The sequence below is a fragment of the Lampetra fluviatilis genome, chromosome 44, assembly GCF_964198595.1.
Source record: "Lampetra fluviatilis chromosome 44, kcLamFluv1.1, whole genome shotgun sequence".
In the NCBI taxonomy this organism is placed as follows: Eukaryota; Metazoa; Chordata; class Hyperoartia; order Petromyzontiformes; family Petromyzontidae; genus Lampetra; species Lampetra fluviatilis.
In genome coordinates this window covers 1,402,582-1,425,849 of record NC_136318.1, presented here as the reverse complement: position 1 = coordinate 1,425,849, position 23,268 = coordinate 1,402,582, and the positions used below count along the sequence as shown (strand labels likewise).

The 23,268-nt window shown below is 48.1% G+C and overlaps 1 protein-coding gene across 1 annotated transcript in view; it reads left to right on the top strand.

Annotated features, from left to right (window-relative positions):
- Positions 1-23,268, top strand: part of LOC144947167 (uncharacterized) — a 124,568-nt gene that overhangs the window by 11,294 nt on the left and 90,006 nt on the right. Inside the window, exon 2 of the mRNA XM_078876358.1 lies at positions 1,718-1,812. Coding sequence (XP_078732484.1) covers positions 1,718-1,812 — 95 coding nt within the window. The remainder of the gene's footprint in view (positions 1-1,717; positions 1,813-23,268) is intronic.

Here is a 23,268-nt window from a genome sequence, read left to right as displayed (position 1 = left end):
AGGCTGCGTCAGGTGACTTGCACGGCAGGATTGTGAAGTTTTGAGATTTCTGCCGAGCGCTTACGTGACGGAATTTGCTTTGTTTCTCTCGAAGTTGCCAATGCGGGTTACATTTCAACGGGCCATGCTTCTACTCAAATGGACATGATCACAAGCTAAGCCGAGGATTTTTGGAACCTGATCACTGCCGGTTTGGGTGACTCACGGTTTTAGGGATTGGTGGCGCCCCCAGATATCAGCGCGTAATGACAGATACTGGTATCCGGTACACGGGAATTGGCAATTCTTTCCAGATTTAGCAATCCTGAGGCAGGCAGTAGAGTGGGGCCCAGAGGTCAGGAACCATGGGGAAAGGCCAGATGGTGGGGTGATGTTCGAGTGGGGCCTACGTGGTCAGCTGTTGACTGTGTGAATACACGGAGGGGTTTATGAGAAGGAAAGTTAAATGTCAGCCGCGATGACCTTTTCACCTTATCAGAATATTGGCATTGTGATATGAAGTATTGTACATCATTAACAATACAATACTCCATATTTGGCAGGCAATACAATACATTGCATTGTTGATGCCGTTTATATTGGGAATCGGCATACTGGAAGGGATCATGATTTATTCATTAAGCATTCTTCAGAAATGATAACATTTTATGCTTATGTGGTTTTTTTCCGTCCCATTTCAATGGATGATGTAGGCGTTATGAAGCAGCGGTAGCCTGCATGCGTACAGGAGAACTCCTCTTACCTGCGATAGTGTAGACCCCACAGTTACCATCGCAGCGCGGTCAAGTAAAACAATTCTCTGCGGTGGATCCATTTTCTTGTAAGTCTGGCGGCTTAATTAATCCTTCAGAAACATTGTACTCCATTAAGTAATTTAACGTGTGCGTACCAATAATGTATTCAAGCATCTAGCCAAGGAGGAGCATGCGTAGTTAAACCCATAGGCTTAACTTTTGAAATGCATAATGGAGGGAACCGATAACACCCTTGCCTCATAATTTATTGCGTGCAATTTACATTTACATATATATGTGTAATTTATAAATGTATAAATTGAGATTGACACTCGCGCGCGATGTTTTTTTCTCATGGGTGGTGCCTCATTGTGTGGAATAAATTCCCTTCGCCGGATCATCGCAGGCATTTGATATACCTTTGCTTGTCCGAGTCATAAGCATGTCGATAATTAATTAGACTATGCAACTCATTCAGTCGCATTGTTATTTGGTATTATTGCTACTACGATCATACTTTGTTTACCCAGAAACGCCTCACTGAATCTGAAGAGGGTCTTGCCACATTTTTGTTGCACTCTGGATGATGCAATTGTTGCGTGTCTAATTCCACGTATACATTTGTAGAACAACCTTTTGGCCAATAGTTTACATTTTGGGTTTCATCCTTTCAGCCATGGGAGGAAGCAGGAGAACCCAGAGGAGTTCCGCGCAGATCAGGTGGAGAGCGAACAAACGGCACGCGGAATACAGCGCCTGAGTCGGGAGTCGAACCCCGGACCCCTCTTGCTGTGAGGCACCGCCAGTGATTACCCACGGTGCCAGCGCAACCAAATTGCATCGTGTGGCTCGCATCGCGTGACAGGCGCCAGCCACATCATCCCCGGCGTGCACGGTGCGGAACCTCGATGGATTATTGATAACAGCAACTGCCCGCAGCGTCCTAACGGGAGGCCCCCACGTGTGTTGATGTGTGGCCGCAGGATCGTGCCGGGGCTGCATGGGAGGCAGCCGGAGACGGCCAGTGTCGTGAGCACGAGCGGGAGACCGCGAGCCGAGGCATGTCGACCCTGCGAGGGTGAGTCTCGGCGTGCAACTCGCTCGTTTATTCATGAAGAGGGCTTTTCTTCCTCCCGTTTCTTTCTCCGGCAGGACGTGCGGAGCCTTGAGCCATTTTGCGCAGGTCACACATTTGTCAAGTGCGGCCGGTATGGTATGGTTCGTCGAATCTTTGGAACTCTTTGACTTGAAAACTGCTACACTGCTGTGGCAAGCTCATGCCTCTTTCGAACACGGTTCAATAATAGGGTAATGCGCACGGTGCTGCAGTCTGTGAAGATAGGTCTGAGCCTCGGTAATTTTAATATTATCGGCATCGTGAATCAAGGCCTTTTCCCCCGAAGGCCGCTAAATCGATAGTCAAGGTCCACCATTTAACCATTCTGGCTACTGTATCAATACTGGATGCAATGACACGAGCATTGATGTTTAAACAAAAAAAAATGAAGGCAGCTGGTTTGGAAAGTGTCTTCGATAACCTTTTTCCTGATTGTCATTTACAAAGCTTGCGCCGTTTACAAAAGACAAAGATCCCCCGTGTAGCCTTAGCAGACTGTTGGGGCAAGTGCTGTTAGTGAGCACCTATGAAGGCCGGCACGGCACATGAGGGGGTGGGTGGCCAGCACCACGCCCGACCGCCTTTGTCTCTCCAGTGGCGATGTTTACACACCGCACCAGCTACTCATTTGAGGCTGAGTCGACCCAGCGGAAGCCAATGGCCGGTTCAGATAATCGTCAACAGTGTTGGCCGTGAGCGGGAATCGAACTTGGACCGCCGGGCTCGCTGGGCAGCGCGCTAACCGCTACACCACCGCTCTCCATAACCGTTGTACCCAACTCACACACACACACACACACGCGCGTAACCCACAGCCCGTTAAACATAACCCACCGTAACCGGACAGAGTGAAGCAGCGTTTCATCTCTCATTTTAGTCTTCCTCTCCCCCACAACCACCAGCACAGACGCGGAAACAACCGGGGTTGACATCTCCTTCCGAATGCGAGCCCACGGTAGCCGAGTGTGATCGCAGCGAATCCCCGTAGCTGCGGTCTAGGGAGCGACGGGGGGCGGGGGGGAGGGAGAAATGGCCGGGAGAAGGAGAGCGAAGAAGTAGACGAGAGGAGGAGGAAGGAGAGGAGAAGAGAAGCCGGCGGGAGGACGGAAAAAACGCGACAGGGAAAGGGAGTCGATCCTCACCTTAGTTTATTTTAATTGATGTAGCGCCATAAATAGAAGGCGCTGAACAAAAAGTAGAGGATCTATTTGGACGGCAGAATAGTGTGTTGGCGTGAGATGGGTTGATGAGAAGGATGGCAGGGCGTGACGAACATGACGATGCGTGGAATAAATGGTGGTGAAAGTGACAATGAGTGACAGCTGATGATGAGTGAGTGTGACGAATGGGTGGGCTGGGGAGTTGGGAAGAGGGATGGAGCTAGCGGTGCGCAAGGGAGGGGGTGAGTTGGGGAAAGCGAGGGATAGTAAGTGAGAGCGATTTAAGGGAAGACCAATGTAGAGGCAGTGGGGCTGATGGTTTGAGGTGTAGGGGGAGTTCTAGTGGAAGGGGGCCAGGCGCGAGAGAGAACGGAATCGTGCGATTGGGCACGAGGAGGAGAGGGAACAGAGACGGAGAGAGGCAGCAGCTGGGATTGCGAAGGCAGAGGGCGAGAAGGGGCCGTAGAGCGACGTGAGGGAAGCGAGATGACACGTTGGGGCGAGACCGCGGAGAGATTGATAAACTAGGGTGAGGAATCTGAGAGTAGACGGGAAAGCCAGGGAAGCCGGATCAGGAGATTAAAGGTGATCCGGTCGGTAAACTAAAGGGGATCCAGTCTTGCTCTAAACAACGTGAGGTCCATGCGATCGAGCTTTCAGATTGTTGAAAGGTTTTGTTTTTTTCTTTTCTGGGAGAATTACACTTCATTGCGTGTAGAATTCGTTACGGTCCATCTGAATTATCTAGCAGGTCGGTGACGAAACTCAAACTTGAGAACTGTATTCGTCATTGTCTTGGCCTCATAAACACCGCTATGCCGACATGAACTTTTTGGTGGACTTAACATTTTGAAAGCGTGGAAACATACACCAAACTCGTCATGCAAACCTCATTGGAAAGACAACAGTTTTGTGGGAATAGTCTCTGTATAATTCTGGAAGTTGTAAATATTTCATGTTGTTTGCACCAATTTATTCCGCACGGCTTCAAAAAGTAGCGCAAGTTTTGTGATGTTTACACGGGATTATTTATTTTTAAAGAGGCCTCTGTAATTAGAACAAAAAGGTTGGCACGTATGGATGTATTCTTTGCGAAGTGCTTTGTTCTTAAACACCTTCAGGAACGTAAAAAAAACAAGCACATGGCGCTTCACGTGAAGTGAAGCATGGCGGCTGTCAAGGGGGCGGTTTACTGCCGTGGGGATGTGAAATCCCTGCCCACTTGCCAACAGAAATGAGCTAGTTGGAGCAGTGGACACTTTGAACACGATGCATGCTTTGGCCAATGTTTGGCAGAATTTTTTTTGGACAAAATCCCACTATTTTGGTTTTTTTGTATCCATTCTGACAGATTTTGCTCTGTAAACATACGTTTAGTTTTGTGTCCTTCCCCTCTCCCCCGCACCTTCGATTAGTATGGTTGGCTACGTACTCTGCGAAAGCAGTTAAACATACGTACATCAGCCCTTCAATGATGAGAATAACAAAGAAAACTCAAAATTATTGCCGGTCGGATAAATGAAAAAAAAACCCAACGTGTATATATGTTGTTTGAAACTGCAAATATTTAAACAACATCGACAACATGGTTTCGCTGCAACATGTGGATCTGCCTAAAACACCCCCCACCCCTCGACTTTGCATAAAAATAGCTTGCATAAAAAATAAAATCACTATCACATTCAATAACATTACACGGGCATTAGTGACAATGGAAACCATTGCATTGTAGCCTAAGGTTAGCCGGAGAGCTAAGAGGTGGAATCCCTTTTAACGTGAACATTATTGCACCACTGTTTCACGTGACATCACGGTGGTTCTATCCATTGTACTGCAGCTCAGAAGGCAATTATGGTGGCTCTCACTGTGTGTGCGGACATTTATTCATACCGAAATACCTTTAAATTCCTGTAAGTAAACACTTCTAAACTCATTCTAACCACCTCCAAGTAACAAAAGCCAGAATGTTTTTTAAGTTCGAACGTGGTTATAATAACAATACAAAATGCAAACCTTTTATGCATCACATAAATACCATGCATGATGTTCAGAAAGCGAGCTTTGAGAATTTCCATTTCGCACACAATGCATCATAATACACGCTAATATGTACAACACGTGTTAGTATGTGCAAGACGTGTTGATATGTACAACACGTGTTAGTATGTGCAAGACGTGTTGATATGTACAACACGTGTTAGTATGTGCAAGACGTGTTGATATGTACAACACGTGTTAGTATGTGCAAGACGTGTTGATATGTACAACACGTGTTAGTATGTGCAACACGTGTACAATTAGGCGTTTACTCTGGCAATGTTCCAACAAGCTAAATGCAGCGTCGTGTTATTTCACGTGCGTTTCTGTTTGCACTTGTGCACAGTGCGCAAGATAATAATAATCATCATCATCATAAAACAACATATCTGCAGTACAAACATGAAGGAGACACTGCTGGGGTGCAATCGTGAGTGCACTGCACTTGGCAACCCAGGGGGGGTCGCCGGCTCGATCGCCCCGCACGGCAGTTCGAACGACGGTGTAGGTTTCTTAAGTCTGCCCACGCCGCGTCTGTGAGTCTACATCGATATGCCGTAATCAGTGGACTGAACGCAAATATTTGTTTTATCTTACCAGGAAAGGCCCACTGAGCTATGTACTAGCTCTCTTACATAAGCGACCTGGATATCACAAATGATAGCTTGACGTCTCTCCACCCATAATTTGTGTGAGCGTGTGGTACGAGCTGGATCAGAAGCAGGATCAGAATCTTTATTTATACCGCAGGAGGAATCTGATGAGCTATGAAGCTCTTTTTCACAGGTGTCCAGTAGGGGGAGGGTCAGAAAGTTACGGCGACAAACAACGCAAAAATACGACAGGACTGCACAGTATTGGAAAAGTAACCAAATCACTAAACATAAATAAAGTACATAATTACACATTGCAAGCATGTATATCAAGTCCTGCAGATGTTTCAACAATGCAACCTTGGGAAAAGCATCAAAACAACAACAACAGTGCCAGACCACAGCAAGACAACAACTCACAGTCCCTCGATAACATTGTCTGCGAAAATGTAACTATCGACACACGGATAAGGATCAAAACTACAAATCACATTGGAAAATTTGGTTGTATCCAGCACTGATCTGCTTCAGGATATGTTTTGTTGTGGATGTTTACATTTCAGAGTGTTAAGCTTGAGCATCAGGTTGGACCGATAAATGCGAAATCAGCGGTGCCTACGTGTTCAACTCGGCAGAGCAATTAGCTCATTGGTTGAAGCTAACGAGCAACACATAATTGGGATTGTACTTTTGTAGTCAAGAGCACATCGAATCCATGTGTTCCTCCCTCTGTCTCTCAATGTAACTCCCAGCGCGAATCTCTCCGTGCTCACTTGGGCACCTTTTTTCCGCTCTGTGTTCTGGAAGTTTCCTGAGAATCACCGCGAATTCTTGAACCGTGCGTTGTCGCAGCAAGGGGTCGAACGTTCCTCTTCTGGCACAACTACCACCACTGAGCCGCTACATTGTCATCAAGTTACGGCTTCACCAAAAGAGCCACTCCGGACCACCTCCCTTGCCCCCTCCTCTTCATCTCGCATTCCTGATCCCCAGTCCGGCTTCGACGGCGGCACTGGGTTTGCTCGTCTCAACGCACTCAGCCGTGGTTTTCCACTCCCGTGTGTGCCCCCCCCACCCGTCCACCACCACTCCGACAGATATCCACATTGGTTTTGCTCGCACGGCTCTCTGTGAACGTATTGCCCGTAAATTGTGCGTCATTATAAAGGAAGTGTGCTTGTTATGTTTCCAATTTTCTTTTGTTTGCTTAATGTTGCTTTCCAAAATGTTCTTTTGCAAAGCACGCTTCAGTAATATTACGTTCCGAAGACATTGTCATGCCTTTGGTCTTGGGATCTTGAATATATTTCTTCCTTAAAAAAAATACAACTTTTGTTTTCCACGTTATTCCGCCTAATTTGGCGAGTCATCGTGGGGGGGATGTGGGTGGGGGGGCTCGTTCCATAATTATGGATGGCCTCTACATTTTTCCACCTTGGCATTTGCATTGTCTTTATATGCCGAACTTTCTCCGTGAGCTAAAGACGATGGCAATCGGCCGATTTTGGTATTTGCTCACGTGCGCTGCGCTGCCCACGGAACTCTCCTGCGCGCTTTTGTTTTGCATTCGCGTTTGAAAGGTTGCACGCACCGCGTAGCCGCTTTAGCCACTGTCCCCATTGGTCGCAACGGCCGCACGTGGGCTGCTGACAACGAGCTAACGCCGCACGGTCGCTCTCCCTGCGTGCGCCAGATGGGGGATGATGATGGTGTGCTGGGGGTTTGAAAATCAGCTGTAAGAGACGCACACGAGGAGGACTTCACTTAGCGTTGCCACCTGTCTGAGTTGGATGCCGACAGTCTGGGGATTGGCATCTGCGTTCGGATGGCATCTGTGGCAGAAATTGAAGTTAACTTTATTTTTCATGTGCTGCATAGTTTTCTTAAGATCTTGGGCTGACTGAGAAAGATGTCTGGGTTTGGTCTATAGTGGAAAAGGTGGAAACGCTAGACTACGCAGAAAAGACAAAGACCAAGATCCCCCGTGTAGCCTAAACAGGCTGTTGGGGCAAGTGCAGGCACCTACGAAGGCCGGCACGTGCGGCACACGAGGAGGTGTTTGGCCAGCACCACACCCTTTGTTTTCCCAGTTGCAATTATTACAGTTCAGACCAGGTACTCATTTGAGCCTCGGTCGACCTAGAGGAGGCCCAGGACAAGTTCAGATAATTGTCACTGGTGTTGGCCGTACGCGGAAATCAAAACTCGCCGGGTTCGTAGCGCAGCGCGCTAACCACTGCACTACCGCTCCCCACCGTAGACCACACACACACAGTTGGGAGTACAGTGCACATTTGCAGATGCTCACGGGGCTTTTGTGCTCACGTTTAATCCCAGTCTAAGAAACGGGTAATGCAAGCTAATTCCATTCGGGCAGCCGTCTCCCGTAATGTGCCCTGTCAACTTGGCGTCGTAAAAAAAAATCACAATTCTTTTCCCGCTGTTTTCTCACTGGCTTCCATCCCTCCGGTGCGATTGCCAACGGGGTTTCTGGCTGTGTATTTGGGCTCTGTACACGATTGGCAATTTTAATAATCCATAGCCACCAGTGCCTTTGGCCTTGTAGATTCCGCGTGCATATACGGTCTTATTTCTGGTTTTGCGGACATATCACGGAGTTAACTGTAAGCGCCGTAGGTTGTCAGTGGAGTTACTCCCTTGTCTTACCATCTCAAAATAATGATAAATGAAGTCTCGTACACATTTTTCTTGTTTGTTTTGAACATACGTGGCAAATCCGTGTGAGAGATTAGGGTTTGTTTTTCTCATGAGGCCCGATGTAAAATTTAGTTTTGTACCTTTGTGGAATTCTTTTAACGGACACAGCTGACCAATCAGGCTCAATGCGTTTTACACGGACAAAGATCCCCCGTGTAGCCTTAGCGGACTGTTGGGGCAAGTGCTGTTATTGAGCACCTATGAAGGCCGGCACGGCACACGAGGAGGTGCGTGGCCAACACCACGCCCGGCGGCCCTTTGTCTCCCTAGTGGCCATGTTTACACACCAGCGCCAGGTACTCATTCGAGGCTGAGTCGACCTAGGAGAGGCCTGGGACCGGTTCAGCTAATCGCCACTGGCGTTAGCCGTGAGCGGGAATCGAACTCGGGTCGCCGGGATTCGCAGCGCAGCGCAGAAGCGCGTCCGAAAGGGCCGCGCGATACCGAGGGCAAACAAACAGCTGTGGGCCGCAGTGCCGCTCCCTGCCACCACGCAACGCATTGCGTCGGTCGGTCCCCGCTCGCCATGCGAACAAATTGGTCTGAATTCAAATTTCTCACGATAGCGAATTCTCGTAGACATCTGGTGCACGGTATTGGTGCGTTGAACGCGATCACAGCGTACCGCACAGTTTAGATAATATACCCAGCGCTGGCTGGCGAAGCGTCTCCTGGCTCGGTCTACAATGTGAGAGGTCTCCTCCGCCCTGTCTTGCCCTCTTTGGTGATTCCGCTTTCTGGGAAACACGACACTGACGACGACAACGACGGTGGAAGTCGTCCTTGTAATGATTCACATTTTTACGTGGCTCAAAGCAACATTGTCCTCTTAAAATAGTGGTGTCACCTCTATTATTGATTGGATGTTTTTCACCCTGACATTCACTCCCCTTCACATTGTTCCATTAAGTGCATTTGTTTGCAAAAATGTAGACAGTGGGTGACACAAAGCACAGCGCTTATTACAAGGAACATGCTTTCATCAGCGACACGCTCTCCAGTTTTTTGTTTCTTCACGTCAAAGGACTTTTTATGCAGCACATCACAGTGCCTACTGGAACATCTGTAGGGGGGGGAAGAGCTTCGTAGCTCATCGGATTTCTCCAGGATAAATGACGATTGTGACTCTCCGATGCTTGCTTCAAATCAGTCTTTATTGTACGTGCCAATATCATCCTCGGTAAAGTGACATTTTTAAACTATCTGACTCTAAACTCACTTCTAACTCAGTTTAACACGGAGGCTTTCGCGATGAATATCATCAGTTTGTAAATGTTGTGGCTTGGCTCTCCAACACACCGGTGTTGCTGTACTAGTGACGAATTGGCACGTTCTGTGTACGTGACAAACCTTACTAGTTGGCTGTGTCGGGTGGTGGCGGGTTTTAACGACACATTATTCTTTTTACGTGATCTAACCCCAAAAAAACCTGTATTATGGATCATTTTTAACTGAACACCAAGAATATCAAGGGCTGCTGAGCAATCACTTACCTGGTGAATGCATCACCGAACCTGAATACGGTTTCAGGAAAGTCCTGCAAGATATAATTTTCAATTGCTATTCGGGTATATTTTCGAAATAGATAAAACTGCAGTGCCCAGAGAAAACATTTGTGAATAAGTGGAGAACACCGAGAAACTTATCGCAGAGCAGGTCAATACCGTGCCATCATAGCAGCGGGACTGTACAGCTCAGATGCTTGGCTCATATTCGAGCAGCCGCCCAGAATTGAATGAGTTGACTGCACAGACATCATTATTCGATTTGTATTTTCACTTGATTCGGCAAATTACATCTCTCGAGGATGAAACATTGGCTTTGATTCATGAGGTTGGATTAGGGGAAAATGAAGGGACCTCAGATAATAGTTCCGTGATGGAACACAGAGGATGCTCTCTAACAAGGGGTGGTGAATTGCTTTCCGCGGGAGTTTTGAAATGATTAGTTTTGGTCCTTGAATGTTTTTTTGCAGGGAGGCCAGAAGCCTGTTTTGCTACCTCGCTGCCGGTTTGCGCTCCTTCCCGCCTCGCGGACGAGGGTCTCGCCAAATCTAAACGGCCAACCTGGTACCGAAGAAGGCGCCACTTGGCCAAAGCGTCGCCTTGTTATACCGTACGTGCGCCTCCTCGTTGTGCTTGGGGGCCGCGGGAGGGGGGCGAGCGACCGCGTGCAGCGCAGTTGACGTCGGAGACAATTTGGGCACCGTCGACGTTTGCGGCGTGAATTTGTCGTGTTGCGAACCCCGCGCGCGGACACGCTAACCCGCACCGGGCTTCCAATTATCAAAGGGCGCCGGGCCCTTAACAGGACTCTGCGATCCCCGCGGTCTTCGCGGGGCGAACACGAACGTCTTTCAACGGGGCTGTCACTTGCGTATGAAACGAGGGTTGTCGCGTTACGTTGATGTTGACGCCAGAATGGTTTTATTTTTATTCCACGCGAATTTTTTTTTTTATTAAATAAAAAAAATGACAGCGCATGGCGCAACGGCATTACGGTTCTAACAAGACAGATTGGCGAAGCGCACGCAGCCGGCACATCCGCTCACTCTCCGTGGCCTTGCACAATTACCGGCACCGCTCCCAACCGTGCTATTCCCATTGTCGGTGGAAAGCCGCCTCCATCCCAGCCCCGGAGGGAAAAAAAAAGTCACCCGTTTAATATGAAGGATTGTGTGCGTGTGTTTTTTTTTGTTGGTCTCCTCAGGAATGTGAGTTTACTGAAAGGTTAATGCGCAATTACGGTGGAGGGGGGAGGAAGGCAAAGCCATTCGCTCCCTGCCCCCCACCACTCACGCTCGCGAGCAAATGTGCTCTCGCTCGCTCCAAATGAAGCCGTCGCGTTTCAGCGGATGTTTCGCAGCGCCGGCATCAAGGGATGAACATCGCGGCGGCGCCTCTCCGGAGTCGTCTCCGGAGACAACTCCGGAGTCGTCTCCGCGTGCGGGCGTTACACGTTCGTCGCCGCGTGCTGATGTGGCGCCGTGATTCCAGGGGGGAACCGCCGGTTGAGGCGCCGATGGCACTTGGAGGCGAAAAGTCGTTTTTGTTTTCCTCGAGATAAATCCCCTGGCGTGTTCCCGTGAGCTGTACCAGCGGCGGAGTCTGGCGGCTCCGACTCCGAACCTCGCCGCCTGGGTGGTTCTGCGGGGAATTCACCAATGCACACCGCCTGCCGTGGAGTTGCAAGTTAAAGACCCTTTGGTGTCATTCTTAAGGGCGGGCTGTTGTCGTTCTCGTGTGCGGTACAGTCAATTTAAATGCATATCTATTTAACGCGACTAAATCACATCAATCTCGAGTTCCCAAATTTCCGGTGAAAAAAGAGATTATGATGAATCTTAATTTTGGAGCTTTCGTGACTGCAGGAATTATTCTTTGGTTCTTTCGGTTAAGTCACGTCTAAAGATAAAATAATGAATTAAAATAATAGCGACGTTTCGATTGCAACACAAGCAATCATCATCAGGCATAAAAGAAATAGCAACAAAAATCTAACTAGAAAACTATAGACAGACATACAAGCAGACAGACATCACAAGGACACAGAGAGAGGACACATATCGGCACAGAGAGAGGGGTCGTTTCTGTGACGGTCCCTTAAATATAGAGAGGGGGGGCGGGGATGGAGAGAGGGAGGGGGCAGGTAAAATTAGCATATCAATGAGTGGACGGCAACGTGTTGCTGCTGCGCAAGTAAGATGACGACGTGGCACGGCACACAATCTTGAAAATTAGGAGAAAGGCACACTAAAATTAAATAACCTCGCAAAATATCGAAATGTCATGTAATGCAACACAGAGAGTCGATCAACACACAATTAACGCATAGCCTGGTTGATTACGTATTTCAAAGATTGCTAAGTTAGAATTTAAGTGTGAAAATTCCAAAGAGTGATGTCTGTCTGCTTGTATGTCTGTCTATAGTTTTCTAGTTAGATTTTTGTTGCTATTTCTTTTATGCCTGATGATGATTGCTTGTGTTGCAATCGAAACGTCGCTATTATTTTAATTCATTATTTTATCTTTAGACGTGACTTAACCGAAAGAACCAAAGAATAATTCCTGCAGTCACGAAAGCTCCAAAATTAAGATTGAACCACTTCTACGGGGAAGTTTTAAGCTTATCTTTTTTCTCTCTCTGGCTATTTGTTCTCTCTGCCTGGTTCCTCTCTTTGGAATTTTCACACTTAAATTCTAACTTAGCAATCTTTGAAATACGTAATCAACCAGGCTATGCGTTAATTGTGTGTTGACCGACTCTCTGTGTTGCATTACATCACATTTCGATATTTTGCGAGGTTATTTAATTTTAGTGTGCCTTTCTCCTAATTTTATTTTATTTTCATTAATTTTGATGTTTTACCTACGTGACTTTACCGAAAAAAACTAAGAATATGATTCCTTGCAGTCACGAAAGCTTCAAATCTAGAATTTCTCCTAATTTTCAAGCTTGCGTGCCGTGCCACGTCGTCATCTTACTTGCGCAGCAGCAACACGTTGCCGTCCACTCATTGATATGCTAATTTTATCTGCCCCCTCCCTCTCTCCGTCCCCGCCCCCCCTCTCTATATTTAAGGGACCGTCACAGAAACGACCCCTCTCTCTGTGCCGATATGTGTCCTCTCTCTGTGTCCTTGTGATGTCTGTCTGCTTGTATGTCTGTCTGTCTATAGTTTTCTAGTTAGATTTTTGTTGCTATTTCTTTTATGCCTGATGATGATTGCTTGTGTTGCAATCGAAACGTCGCTATTATTTTAATTTATTATTTTATCTTTAGACGTGACTTAACCGAAAGAACCAAAGAATTATGATGAATCTCCGTAGACATTAGCAACTAATTTCTATCGGCAGTATGCCAATAAATTAAATCTGATTTTGTCACACTTCCTACCCCCGTACTGTCACGCTGAGTGCACGCGTTCGCTACAAGTGCGCAAGGCTTTGTTGTTTTAATGAGCCCTGATTACATTTCATCATCCTCTCTCATTCACTCTCTGTATCTCTGCTTGCGCTAGCTAAACTGTCAATCTGCTTGGATTAAAACACATCACACGATGCATGCAACTGTAATGTACGCAGGCACGCGCGCGTACTCAGCGCGCCCCAAATTGTACGCGTACATCACGTGTATTTCATCTTATGCTGCACATAAAACTCCCCATGCATCATGGGCAGTTTTCTTGTATATACAAAAAAGACAAAGATCCCCCGTACAGCCTTTAACACACTGTCGGGGCAAGTGCTGTTGGCGAGCACCTATGAAAGCCCGGCACGGCACACGAGCAGGTGGATGGCCAGCACCATGCTCGGCCACCTTTGTCTCCCTTCTGGCGATGTTTATACACCGCACCAGATACTCGTTTGAAGCTGAGTCGACCTAGGGGAGGCCTAGGACCGGTTGGGCTAATCGTCAGTGCTATTGGCCGTGATCGGGAATCGAACTGTGCACTCACACACGTGCACGCACGCATCGGAGTATAGTCGCACGGGAAGTAGCAGCATACGCTTAACACATTGTCAACAGAGACACTGAGTGTCAAATGCATTTTTGATGCCTCAAAAAATAAAACCCGTACGTGTCATGCAAGGAATTGCCACTCATCGCTTCTACTGGCATGTACGATAACAACACAAGTCATGGGGACGTCACCACGGCGCTTGTGCGCGGCTAAGTGCTCGTCAAGGCCGGAGAACACGGGAGAGGCCCGGGTGCCATGAGTTGACTAAGTGAGATGACTGGGCGATGGACCACCTGTGCACTGTAACCACGATGTCCACATGGACGCACGCCTCGTGCCAGACACGCGCTGGTGAGATCACCACGCCACGTGACACAAAATGGCGTGGCCACCCTCAAGCAAATCCACGTTCTCAGCTTGGTAAGTCGCCTTTGGCTTGAGGCCAGTGCTGTTAGCGGGCACCTATCACGTGACATACATGATCCATATTAATTTTTTAAACTAAACTTAACAACGCTATATTCATTTGACCAGATAAGGCCCATTGAGCTATAGAGCTCTTTTTCAAAGTGACCTGGCCATAAATGATCACTCAACGAAGTGGCTCAATGTGGACATTTATAGCGGCCAAATACTCTAAATGTCGGGGGAAAAATCGGAGGACCCTGAGGAAAATCCACGCGACTACACGGAGAAATTGAAAACTCCGAATATACAGGCGTTGGGGCCGGGATCGAACCCACGACCTCCTGTATACTAGGCAAGATAATTAACATCTCTCCACTGCGGATTAGACCCACGTTTCATGCCAACCATTATTGTCGTTATCCACCACCCCCCACCCCCTTCCCTCCAGCACATGACAAGATTGTCGCGGTTATACAGGTATCTGATTTATACGCGGCCAAATGTATTCATCAAATTGTGACTGACAAAGTCCCCCCCTGCTGCCTGCTGCTGCCTGCTGCTGTTCAACGGTGGCGGCCGGAGACTCCGCACGACGGAATTGAACGTCGGCGTACGGCAAGCGTTTCACTCGCCCTCACTCGTCCTCACTCATCCTCACTCGTCCTCACACCCTGCCTCTGTATCGCACGTTTGGCCCTGCTCGGTGCGAAATAAGTTCAGCATACGTACGTACAGCCGCCAAAGCATTGGTCCGATTTACAATTTCCTACGTGATTTGGTGCCTGGCCGCTTTTAACGTGTATTGTTTCGAACAATATCGTATACAGTATTATAATACAATTGAATGACATTTTATTATTATTCCCGAACACAAACATCGCAGAGGCAGATACAAATCGTGAGCACGTGTCGAACCCGGAACAACGCAGCCCCTCGGATTGCGGCGCCGTCTGGAGGCACTTGGGCTCACTACTCCCACCACCAGCGCCGTGGCGGCAGCGGCAGCGGCGGGGGCAGATATAAGGCGCAGCAGGTTCAGGGGGCACGAGGGCAGAGGCGGAGGAAGGGGGAACGAACAATGTGACCAAACGGCAACGGGAGATAAAAGTCACAAAAGCGCCGACGTTCGGGGTTCATCGTTCTTGTTTTCCCCGAGGAGCAGACTCCCTGACACTGAAACATTGCTCGAATGTTTCAGTGTCAGGGAGTCCATCCCCATCGTCTCCGGCTGCAGGGGCGCCACGGTGGCCAGATGTTGATGCCTTCGCCTGGTATACAGGAGGTCGTGGGTTCGATCCTGACCCTGACTTTTTCGCCGGGTCTTTTGGTTTTTCCCTCCATATTCAGAATAAACGTGCGCCTTTAGAGTATTTGGCTGCTATAAATGTCCACGTGATGATAAGCCACTTCGTTGAGCTATCATTTGTGGCCAGGTCGCTTCTGAAAAAGAGCTATATAGCTCAGTGGTCCTTTCCTGGTCAAATAAAAATAAATAGTTAATAGTTTTCGATTTAAATAGTTAATAGTTTTTTTGAGAAGCGGGGACAGCTTCCTCTGACTCCTTCCCTTTCAGCTCACGCTGAGGCAAAGAGAGTTCTGTACCAGAGTTCCCAAGATCACGATACTTCCAATTCAATGTTGAATGATACATAAAGGCTTTCAACCCCTTTCTGGCATAAGCACAAGGAGGTGGAGGTGGTAAGAAGTTCAAAAGCCAAATAGACACATCTTGCAAAAGGGGTGACGGTGAATTTGCAATTGTGGCACCTAAACTATGTAATTCCTTATCCATCGAGGTTAGCGGACTTCCGAGGCGATTACAAATCTTCAACTCTCGACTAAAAACGTCTCTGTTTAAAATGGCTTTCTCTCTCTTTAATTATTATCAACCAGCCTTTCTCACTTCATCTTTACTTGGTTGTTGTGAAACTCATTTTCGCCTTTACATGCAAAGCGCCACTGAGATCTATTGTTTCAAGGGCGCTTTATAAATTCAAATTGTTATCAATTGTACATTTGAATTATTATGAGGTCTGCATTAACCACACGTCCTTGTGGTACGGAAAAATGCCAACAGATATGCTTTGATACTGGATGCACTGACCTTGAAACTGATTGGCCCACACCAGAGACAGCCTGTCCTACAGCATGTCTTATCCTTAATTTGGAGCTTTCGTGACTGCAGGAATTATTCTTTGGTTCTTTCGGTTAAGTCACGTCTAAAAATAAAATAATGAATTAAAATAATAGCGACGTTTCGATTGCAACACAAGCAATCATCATCAGGCATAAAAGAAATAGCAATAAAAATCTAACTAGAAAACTATAGACAGACATAAGCAGACAGACATCACAAGGACACACAGAGAGAGGACACATATCGGCACAGAGAGAGGGGTCGTTTCTGTGACGGTCCCTTAAATATAGAGAGGGGGGGCAGGGACGGAGAGAGGGAGGGGGCAGAGAAAATTAGCATATCAATGAGTGGACGGCAACGTGTTGCTGTTGCGCAAGTAAGATGACGACGTGGCACGGCACACAAGCTTGAAAATTAGGAGAAAGGCACACTAAAATTAAATAACCTCGCAAAATATCGAAGTGTGATGTAATGCAACACAGAGAGTCGGTCAACACACAATTAACGCATAGCCTGGTTGATTACGTATTTCATGTCTTATCTCTTTGTCTCAACATTGCTCGAGACCAAATGCCCCCAATAGGTGAACAGGACAAGAAGAATGCGAAATACCAAAGCATTAATTTAGCTCGGCTTAAGCAGTTCTATCTATGGAACCCTTTTGTGCCAGTATGAAGATATGGAACACACACATATATATAATATTAATTTGTATAACCGTTCATTCACGTTCCCTGTTCATCGGTTCTATATATTTATGGCATAATTAAGTACTTTTGTTTTGCTAAACGTCGACGTCTTGAGCCATCATGACGCAAAATCCCCGGTACGCTGCCTGGCACTACCTTCTTGTTGTGATACGACACGAGACAAAGATCACCCACATAGCCTTAACAGACTGTAGGGGCAAGTACGTGTGTATGTTGAACTTCTTTCGCACCGTACATGACAATCGAAGGTGCAGAGGGAATGACAACCAACTTAACACGAAAAGCAATTCAGCAAACTGCTGTCAGCGAAGTAGCACCTATAAGGGCCATCATGGCACACGTAGGGGTGGGTGGCCAGCACCACACCCGGCCGCCTTTGTCTCCCCAGTGGCGATGTTTACTACACACCGCACACCAGCTACTCATTAGAGATCGAGTCGACCTAGGGGAGGCCCAGGTTCGGTTCAGATAATCGTCACGGGTGATGGTGGCCGTGAGCGGGAATCGAATTTGGGCCGGCGGTTTCATAGCGCAGCGTAGCGCTAACCACTACACTTACGCTCACCGTTGACATGAAGATGGACGCACAGCCACAACGGCGCTGCGGTAATTGTTTTGTACGTGCACGCACGCACGCCCACACACATTCCTCGCCGCAGCGCTGTGGGGTGATGGAAGCTGCTGGTCCCCTTGACAGCAGCTCACGGGTCACAAGTCGAGGTCACCGTTTGGGTTTTTATTTGAATATTTGCATCGCATTCTTTAATCGAACTAAATTTCAGCATGGGACCCATGCTGCCTCATGCATCTAAATAAATACATATGCATTTCCCCGCATTGCTGTCGTAAAGGTTTCATTGGATTTCATTTATCACGGTATTCAAAACAGGTAACAGATTTGAAACATGTATTCCATATTTACGTTTTATAATTGGCATTTATAGTACGTGCGTTGAGCGGTGGCGCAGTGGTTAGCGTGCTGCATTGTGAATCTTCCGCACCGAGGCATATCCCATGTGTCGTCGTAGCATCACCGTTGGATGACACCTCAGCTGCTGGTCCCTAAGTTTGGTGAAACAGCCCTGCCAATGACCAGCAGCCATTCGGAGGACTTATTATTATTATAATCATCATCATTGTTTGATGGCCATTTGACTCATTGCAAAGACAGGAAATAGATGCAGGTTGCTCTTCGCTTGACGCTGTTGGATGCCTTCCGAAAGAGGGCACACAAAGCGAAACGGCAAGAGACGGCTGCCTGCCGAGCAGCACACACGGTACACACACGGTACACACATGGTACACAATACACACGGTACACACACGGTGCACACACGGTGCACACACGGTGCACACGGTACATACACGGTACACACACGGTACACACACGGTACACACACGGTACACACACGGTACGCACAATACACACACGGTACGCACAATACACACACAATACACACACGATGCACACACAACGTTGTCCCACGTCCGACGCGTGAATTAACACCGCGTAGTAGACCGAGTCATGGCTAGAAATGCGTTAGCCGCGTGCACGGAGCGTGAAATCGCACAAACCGAACCCCGCGGAGAGCGAGGGAAACCTGCACTGCGTTGCTGTCCAGGGTGCACGTGGTGCTGAAGATCACCTGTGGAGGCCAGCCCAGCGTGAGACGATGGTGTGGTGAGCACCACACCTTTGTGGATTTGCTTTGCCAGTCCTGATCTTCACCCATCCCATCGGGTGCTCTTCTGCGAACATCCGGGACGCTCCTTCCTCCGATATTCGGAAGCCACTGGGAGCTATGATGCACGTTGACATTATCTCGATTGAAAACTCATTTTGTCAGAACTGCTTTTTGTGTTTAGTTTGTTGTGCTTCCCACGCACCTCCGATTAGCACGTGACGTTTATCTGAATCAGTCATGGCCCTCCCCTAGGTCAACTCAGCCTCAAATTAGTACCTGGTGTGGTGTGTAATCATCACCATTGGGGAGACAAAGGCGGCCGGGCGTGGTGTTGGTCACCCACCCCCTAGTGTGCCGTGCCGGCCTTCATAGACGCTCGCTAACAGCACTTGCTCCAACAGTCTGTTAAGGTTATATTCATTTCAGCATTTATCCTTCATGTCTATTGTATTTTTCTTATTTCTGTCGGTTCTCGATACATGGGGATTGCTTTTTTAATTCAGCGGGGGTCTTCCGAGGTAAGGCAGTGTCTGTGCATGGCAGGCATTAATGCAATTAACCACAAACACATTTAATTAACAATTTGGCTTCAAAAATAATTACAAAATGCGAAACCAAAAATAAAACCCCGTGTAAACCACACTTGCAGCGTGCTGGCCACATGTGCTGTTCTGAACCACTGCAATCCAGCTACTTGGAGGCGTGATTGGGGAAGCCAGTGAGGTAGTTTGAGACATCCATCTGTAGGGACCAGGAGATGTCGTGCAGGAAATGTCTCTCCTTTTTGTGAAATATTTGAGTGTTCTTACCGTGAATTTTTATTTAAATTCACGTCCTTCAGTTTCTTCCCGCCCGCCAAATGCTCGATAAAGAATTGACCAAAACATTCCCAAACAGGGCCCTCCTGAGACTCGCCAAGCCTCATTTTTAAATCCTTTATATTAAGTTCACTTGCTTGCTTGTGCGCTTACGACCGTGCAAATCTTTCGGTTGTTTTTAACCCACTTCCCGTGATCCAATCGAGCTGACATTTTGCACACAGACTCGTTGTGCGTGACAATTTATTTTCGTGAAAAAAAAATTCCCAAATTTTCCACTTTTTAGGGAATTTTTTTTTTCATATTTAATTTCAAATGCCAATGTGATAAAAATGAAACTCTTACTCAAGAAAAACTGAAATGAATAGTAAAATAAAACCGATGCCACGCATATAAATGATTTATAGTGAAAAACTTTGTTTTTACGGGTTAATTTTTTTGATGTTCAGTGAGGCCTTCTGGTATCGGTTAAAAAAAAAATCGAACAAGTGTGGTGCCACGCTAAACCTCATCCTCACAGCGGTGGCTTCTGGCTGGCCATCTCACAAAGACGTCCGCTGCGGCGTCGCACGGCGTTATTTTAGATGTGCTTCATGCGGCTGTCTGGAACGCCTCTTCTAAAACCGCTCCCCACACGAGAGTGGACCGGGTCCTTGTGCCCGATTGGTCGGCATCGGTTTGTCAGCGGTGTGAGCTGATTGGCTGCGGGGGATGTTTGGAACGGGATTCCAACCATTTCATGTGGAGAATTGAGCCCAAAAAACTGAAAAAAAAACTTTTGCAGAAATCCCTCACAACACGGGAATTCGCAAAAGCGTGGGAACAGACCACGGTGCATGAATTTACAGCCCTTGCAATCTCACTGGGTTCCCATCCGGTAAAATAAATGCAAGTGAAATAGCTTTCGAGGCGGATTAGTCTTACACGTTTACCAGGCATTCAGTCTTAAACATTTCGGAAACGTGAAGCTGCATTTTTCCATCGGTGTGTGTGTGTGGGCATTTAGAGAATTGTTTCTTTGCCAAGTGGCGGAGAAGCAAAAGATGCGGAACGGGTGACTGAAGCAGCCCACAGACATTCGGCTTGCAAATACGAGGGACAAGGCCCCTTTGTAGCCAGCAACCAATTCTTCAAATGCAATCGTCAGAGCTGCTCTGGGCTGACACGGCCTGTTCAAGAATGTAAGGAATTTAATTACTGGACCAACAACATCCATTCATGAGACTGCCGTGTGCCTGCTAATGAAGCATTGACCCCGAACAACGGCTTCCAGGATTCACAGCGTCACCTGTAAGCCACCCATCGGTTTCTGCCTCCGTAAGCGTACGGTGCGCGTCTTCATTGTTCTGCGAGTGCCAAGTGGCACGTCACTCGTGCGTGCGTGTGTGTGCGTGTGTGCGTGCGTGCGTGCGTGTGTGCGTGCGTGTGTGCGTGCGTGTGTGCGCGCGTGTGTGTGCGCGTGTGTGTGCGTGTGTGCGTGCATGTGCGTGCGTGTGTGCGCGTGTGTGCGTGCGTGTGTGTGCGTGTGTGTGTGCGTGTGTGCCTGTGTGTGTGCGTACGTGTGTGTGCTTGTGTGTGCGCGTGTGTGTGTGTGCATGTGTGCGCGTGTGTGCGTGCGTGTGCACGGTCACTGCTGTGGGGAGCGGTAGTGTAGCAGTTAACGCGCTGCGCTACGAAACCGGCGATTCCCACTCACGGCCACCAACACCGGTGACGATTATCTTAACGGGTCCTAGGCCTCCCCTATGTCGACTCAGCCTCAAATGAGTACCTGGTGCGGTGTCCGTAAACATCGCCACGGGGAGACAAATGCGGCGGTGCGTGACGTTGGCCACCCACCTTCTCGTGTGCTGTGATGGCCTTCATAGGTGCTCGCTAATAGCACTTGCCCCAACAGTCTGTTAAGGCTACACGGGGGATCTTTGTTTTTGTCACGCAAAATAACAAAGTTTCGCTTTATGAGAAGCACATAGGAATACATCACTCATATTACACGATGTATCTGGGCTATTTGATTGTCGTGCATATCGTTTTCCAAATCTGTGCGTGCCTCTTTTCCTCGTGTCGTGCCACCACAGTGGTATGTTTATCCGGTATCGGCCGCGCGGTGACGGTGACGGTGGCGATGACGACGACGTGGCCCGGTGTGCAGCCGTGGCGAGGTCCCGCACTGTGCATGGCCACTCCAAGAGCCGACAGATCGATAGATGCTCCCTGGTCTGAGTTTTGTGTCGAGCCGCGTTGGAGGTATACGCCTCTGTTGCGGTTAGGAACCGGCACCTATGTGATTTCAGGGCGGCTATACGGCCGCGGTTTGACCATACAGCGGATGTCCCCGTTGTCCTTAAGCCGTCGCGATCGTTGGCATGCTGATTGCGACCGCTCTCCTGCCGGTGCGATTCCGGCGAGCACTCACTGGCTCTTGACGCGTGCGTTGATTTCAGCCGTCCGGTAATGCATCGGCAGCTGTCATCCGGACCGATTGATAAAAATGAGTCGTAACTTTTTGACACTTCACTGCCCCTCCCGTGAGGGTTTCTTGGGCTCGGCTGGGAAGTTGGGATTGTGGTCTGGGATGTGTAGACCGAATGGACTGAGATCTTTGTTGCAATAACGTGTTGTTGTTGTTGTTGGTTGTGCTTCTTGTTTCGGTGCCACTTCTTAATTTGTTTATGCATTTTCGATTTCGCTTGGTAGTAGCGGGGTTTTCGTTTGCTTGGTAGTGGCTGTATATGGGATTTGGTCCTTATATATAATTCATGTACTGCGTTACGGGATGCCATTAGCATGACTGACGCGATATGAAATGAAAGTAATATTGTTATTTTGCATGACCCTATCTTTCCCCACGCCGGATGCGCGTGGTCAGCCGTAGAGTCGTGTCAACGCAGTGGCTCGTAGTGCCGCTGACTTGCCTGTCCCTGCCATCGTCGGACGACTGCTTGGTGTAGTGTCTGGTGCTGTGCCGCGGTGGCGAGATATCAACTACCTCGCCCGGTATACAGGAGTTCGTGGGTTCGATCCCGACCCTTGATGACGCCTGCTGTATATTTGGAGTTTGCGTTTCTCTCTCCCCGTGGTCGCGTAGATTTTTTTCGGGGTCCTCGGATTTTTTCCTCCACATTTAGAATCATCGTGCGTTTAGAGTATTTGTCTGCTGTAAATATCGACGTGTTTTATAAAAGAGCTGCATAGCTCATTCGGCCTTGCCTGGTAAAATAGAATTTTTTTGTTTAGTTAAGCGTGTTCAAGCACAACCCTTGCTTTCCTAGCTGCTGATGTTGCCTCACTCGCGATGAATAGCCGCTCTCGAACAGCACCCGGTCCCCATGAGACTTATTAGGAGAGTGCCGGCGTTGCCTCGTTATGACGGACCACTCGCGGAGCCGGAGAGACGAAAGTTCACCGCCATACATCAGGTTGCTCACGGTAATGGGCTTAATGGCAACTTGAACTGCACCTCCGAAGAAACGCACGACGACACAAGACGGGACAAATACATCGCAACTTTGCAATTACATACCATGCGTTTCGAAAGGGTGATGTTGGGTCTCATTGTTACACAGTGATAGTATTTATGTGCAAATCTGGCTGGTAATTAAGTATAGGATTTGGGCTATGGGCTATGACATCAGCTCAAGGTAGCCTCATGCAGACAACAAAGACAAAGATCCCCCCTGTAGCCTT